The sequence below is a fragment of the Aphanomyces invadans genome, assembly GCF_000520115.1.
Source record: "Aphanomyces invadans strain NJM9701 unplaced genomic scaffold supercont1.21, whole genome shotgun sequence".
Classification (NCBI taxonomy): Eukaryota; Oomycota; class Saprolegniomycetes; order Saprolegniales; family Verrucalvaceae; genus Aphanomyces; species Aphanomyces invadans.
Window position 1 is genome coordinate 46,730 of NW_008580166.1, and position 4,597 is coordinate 51,326.

Genomic DNA, 4,597 nt, shown 5'->3' on the forward strand with positions numbered 1-4,597 from the left:
ATGCATTTTTACGGTTCAGCGTTGAGTAATTAATATTCATGATGATGTGATTGGTCAAGAATTGGTGGATGAGCTCGTATTTATCTTATTCAACTTGTTTTACAATGATCAGCATCGACATGCGTTGGAGATGTGTTGTGCTTGTCCAAGTCTACGGCATTGAAGTTGGGGTCGTTCGCGTCATACTTGGACTCTCAAGACGTAGCGAAACAAGATTCAACACGATGTTCACATCTACTGGCAACGTCACACAGTTAAAGTCGGGTTCGACGGGGTCACGCTGGCCAGCCGAGGTCAACGCCTGGGTGAGCAACTACACCACATTGCACCCCTGCTTCTATATCGAGGAGCTTCAAGACGCACTGAGACATCAATTTCCGACACTGAAGAATGTATCCGCGGCAACGATATGTAGAGCTCTCATGTATGACTTAGGATTGACGCGAAAATGTATTTAAGTCTTGAATATATTTTGAGGATTTATTTGTGTGTTCATAGTCTTAGAACGACGAGCTCGAGAGTCGGCCGATTTTGAGCTGCGCGATTACTACAGGCGATTAAGCCCATACTACGCGTACCTCGACCAGCTAGTCTTTGTCGACGCGACGTCCAAGGATGGACGTTATTCAATTCGCAAGTATGCGTGGTCGAAGCGCAACAAAAATTCAATTGTAGTATTGCCATTCTCACGTGGCCAGCGGGTGTCAGCGTTAGCGGCATTTACTACGTCTGGATTTTTAGCGTGGGATTATGTGGACGGTATATATTTTTGTAGTTCCATTATATTAATTGGAATTGATTAGGAACATTTGATCGTGCTGCCTTTCACGAGGTCTTGGTCACAAAGATTCTTCCGTATTTAAACCTTTGGCCGCTCCCGCGTTCGTCGTGATGCCAACCATGGAGCAGATCCACGTCAGTGGCCGCCCGTTCGCCAACTATCCCTACGCCAAGTACGCGACCGATATCAAGTTTCAACCTTCGCATCGACCGGCCGGCCGATTCGAAGAGCAGAAACACTACTTCAGCGGGAAACACAAGCTCTACGGACTCAAGATCGAAGCGTCAGCTTCCCCACATGGCAAACTCGTGGGCATGAGCAACCACGAACCTGGTTCAGTGTCGGATGTCACTATGTTTCGACTATCAATGACAACGGTGAGCTTCATCAAACCTTTCCGAACATGTGGACCGTACTGGTCGACAAAGGTTACGTTGGTTTGACCGAGTGCGTTCGTGCCGTGCACCCCAAGAAGCGCCCAACCCATGGAGCCCTTGATCGCCTTGACCTCGAGCGCAACGCCGCCGTGTCCGCTGACCGAGCCATCGTCGAGAACTTCTTCGGCCGGGTGTGCATTTTGTGGAAGATCTCCTACAGTACGTTTGTGTGGGGAACTAAGACCTTTGATGGAATCCAGCGACTCACCTTTGCTCTGACCAACTTCCACGTCGGTCTCATGCCGTTCCGTGAAGACGACCTCCACTACTATCGTTCCATTCTGGCCCGAAAATGCCCGCATGGCCGAAGAGAAGATCACTCAGCGTGCCATGACCCAGCGCCGCTATGTCCAGCGTCGTGCTGAACGCCTTGCGATGGGTTCGATGCGTGCGTCTTTCATTGCTCGTGGCCCTTTCTAGTCTCCATCTCCGAACACCTGCCGTTAATTTAATAATGACATTTTATACTTGATTTTTGTATGCTCAAAAAACGTTTTTGCGTACAAACTTCAAGTCAAAATTAAATTTTGTAATTATATTTTTCATCATCCAAGTTTCTGATCGATGATCGACTTTTGAGAAAGGATGGAGTCAATTTGGAAATGGGCGGGCCTATTCCTCTTACCATGTCGTAAATCAGAGAGACTACTTCTGAAGATACAACCATGTCTATATTCAATAGGCAGCATCTTTCCTGTGAACCGAAGTCATGTGCCATTCAGAGGCACATTTACGAAATGTACGGCTTTTTAAAGTGGTGATTTAATATTTGCCACACCTTGATTGGCCACGCCACAATTTCCCGCGTAGTTGTACAGCAGGGAGACCAACCACAAGCAGGACCAAAGCACTGCAGGACTGCAGGGAGACCAGCCACCCCACACAAATAAAATCAATACAAATGGTTCTCATCGTCGCGTCTATACTGGAACGCTGGCAAGAACAAGCCGTCTCCGACCAGCACTACCTGGAGGAATGCCTCGATGTGTACGGTGCGGCGGCAGAACACGAAAGCAATGTCACAATGTACCAAAACCCTGTCATTGACGAGATCCTTGAGGTCACTGGCGTCGATGGCCATCGGACCTTGACCAACTTTACCCCGGCGGAGTTTGAAACAATCTAGGGACTCGTTGAAGTCCCGCTCTGCCGTCGTTGGATGGACGGACGAGGTGGGAAACCAAAGACAACAGCAAAGGATGCCTCTTCGTGACACTTGTCATCATGAAGCACTACCAGACATGGGAGAAGAATGTAGTTGACTTCGGAGTTTTAGCACCGACGTTGGAGATGAAGATAATGCGAGTTATTGACATTGCCTCTTCTGCACTCTACGACGTCTTTGTCACTATGCCCACCATGGCATCGCTCCGGGACCGCGGCAACACCTTCACCAACACTCGTATGCGACGGATGTCAAATTCCAGCCTTCACACCGTCCGGCCGGCCGCTTCGTAGAGCAGAAGCATAACTTTAGTGGCAAGCACGAGCTATATGGGCTCAAGATCGGAGTGTCAGTGTCCCCAGAAGACCGCATGGTGGATATGAGCACCTACCAACCTGGGTTTGTATCCGACATGACGATCTTCCGCTCCCGTAATGACATTCACGCCCAGGCCATGACGAAGACACCTGACGAAGTTGCTGCGAACGACAACGGTGAGCGGTTCCAGGTCCATCCAACCATGTGGGCTGTGCTTGTTCACATTGGGCTACGTTGGGCTGTCTCATACCTTCCGCGCAGTGCACCCGAAGAAGAAGCCTGTCCAGGGTGCTTGGCCGCAATGACCTCGACCGCAAAGGCACCGTGTCGTCTGACCGCGTGGTCGTCGAGAACTTCTTTGGTTGTGCCTGTTTCCTGTGGAAGGTGACACTCAGTACGTATGCGTGTGAGGGGGGGACAAGATCTACGATGGCATCCAACGTCTCACCTTCGTGCTCACGAACTTTCAGTCGGATTGATGCCTCTGCGGGACGACGACCAGCATCAGTACCGCTCGGTATTCGCCCGGTATGCACGCATAGCGGAGAAGAAGTCCCGCCGTGCCTTGACTCAGCGCCACTCTGCTCAAAGCCGCGCAGCGCAGAACGTTTTGCCACAGACATGCTGCGTTCTTCGTTTGTTGCGCGTTCGCCCTAATTGTCTCCAGTTGTTCGCCGATAAAAAGTGCTAGTGCATTATATTTGATATTTGTGTATTTATAGAAAGTTATTGTATCCAAACTTCAAGTGTAAATTTAATATTTTTTTAATATTTCGTGGCATCCTTGTCTGTGATCAGTGATACGGTTTTGAGCAATACCTCAGTCAATTCGGCAATGTTTCGATGTTTGGTTGGCAACCCTGTTTTCATTTGAATCCCTCGTCAGTACAGCGCAAACTTACCATAGCGTCAACTCCTTTGCTACAGAGCTTGTCCAGTACGAAATCTAATGCATTTTGTCTTGGGGACCTATTGTAGTCGAACGCGACGGTGGGAACGAGGGGGTTCTACAAATTGACGTCATAACCGCGAGAAAGGTAGAGTTGGCCAGCATGAAGTTGTCCAAGATGGATGAACGAACTCAACTTATTTCGAGAACAAGTCGACTCTCAAGAAAAATGCGAGAGCATTTTTCTTCGTCCCCCAGCCAACCAGCAGCGCGCCAGCAAATTCTCCGTCAAGGATGCTCAAGACTGGAATTTTCAAGCAGTGCATTGCCGGCGCTACTGGGGGGCAAGATGATTCACTCTCTTACCTCTGACGGTGAAGCCCCAGCTCAAGACCTTTCGCTGCACAGCGATATTTTGCAACAATCACAGTCCGCGAGGGCATCGAGGGGCCAAGCAGAGATTTCATATGACAGATTGGTGGATTTTACAATTTTATATGCATTCGATTCACCAGAACTCGAAGAAAACATCTCCGTCACGAAAAGACTCTGTAAAGGAATGTCCTGCGCAATAGAATGAAAACACTGTACAAACTAAACTAAAATAGGCTATAAAAGTCAATTCCTTGCCAATACCAATATATAAGGAAGGAGAAAAATAATAAAAATACTCAGCACACTAAAACCTCTATATTATAGTGTGCCTTTTCACATACTTGGTGGTCAATTTCATATAATTTCGCCATATATACATAACTCACTCATTTCTTGCCTGGTTTTCGTCAAATTGGCGGTAAATGACGGCCTTGATTGGCCCGATCGTTTCCCACCATTCTCAGGGCAATCAGACGAACATTGACGTAGTTGTGGCGCAAAAATCAAAATTGCGCCCTTTGCAATGGACCCGGCGACATTAGCCCACATCAATAGTCAAGCTGCGCCGCAGGCGCAGCTTGACTACAGTGGTGGACGGTAAAAGTCGACGAAAGTAGCACATCAAAATAGAA

At 48.4% G+C, this 4,597-nt stretch overlaps 3 protein-coding genes across 3 annotated transcripts; all 3 read left to right on the forward strand.

Moving 5' to 3' along the window:
* Positions 1-900: 900 nt before the first annotated feature.
* H310_09387 (hypothetical protein) lies at positions 901-1,224 on the forward strand (the record flags this gene model as incomplete). Its single annotated transcript, XM_008875445.1, has 1 exon — positions 901-1,224. The coding sequence occupies one exon, from the start codon at positions 901-903 to the stop codon at positions 1,222-1,224; it is 324 nt and encodes a 107-aa protein (XP_008873667.1).
* Positions 1,225-2,119: 895 nt separating this feature from the next.
* H310_09388 (hypothetical protein) lies at positions 2,120-2,344 on the forward strand (the record flags this gene model as incomplete). Its single annotated transcript, XM_008875446.1, has 1 exon — positions 2,120-2,344. One exon carries the CDS (start codon positions 2,120-2,122, stop codon positions 2,342-2,344), a length of 225 nt encoding a protein of 74 aa, XP_008873668.1.
* Positions 2,345-2,577: 233 nt separating this feature from the next.
* On the forward strand, positions 2,578-3,006 carry H310_09389 (hypothetical protein; the record flags this gene model as incomplete). The annotated part of the gene is made up of 3 exons (XM_008875447.1): positions 2,578-2,620; positions 2,677-2,877; positions 2,963-3,006. The coding sequence occupies 3 exons, from the start codon at positions 2,578-2,580 to the stop codon at positions 3,004-3,006; spliced, it is 288 nt and encodes a 95-aa protein (XP_008873669.1).
* Between the last annotated feature and the right edge of the window lie 1,591 nt (positions 3,007-4,597).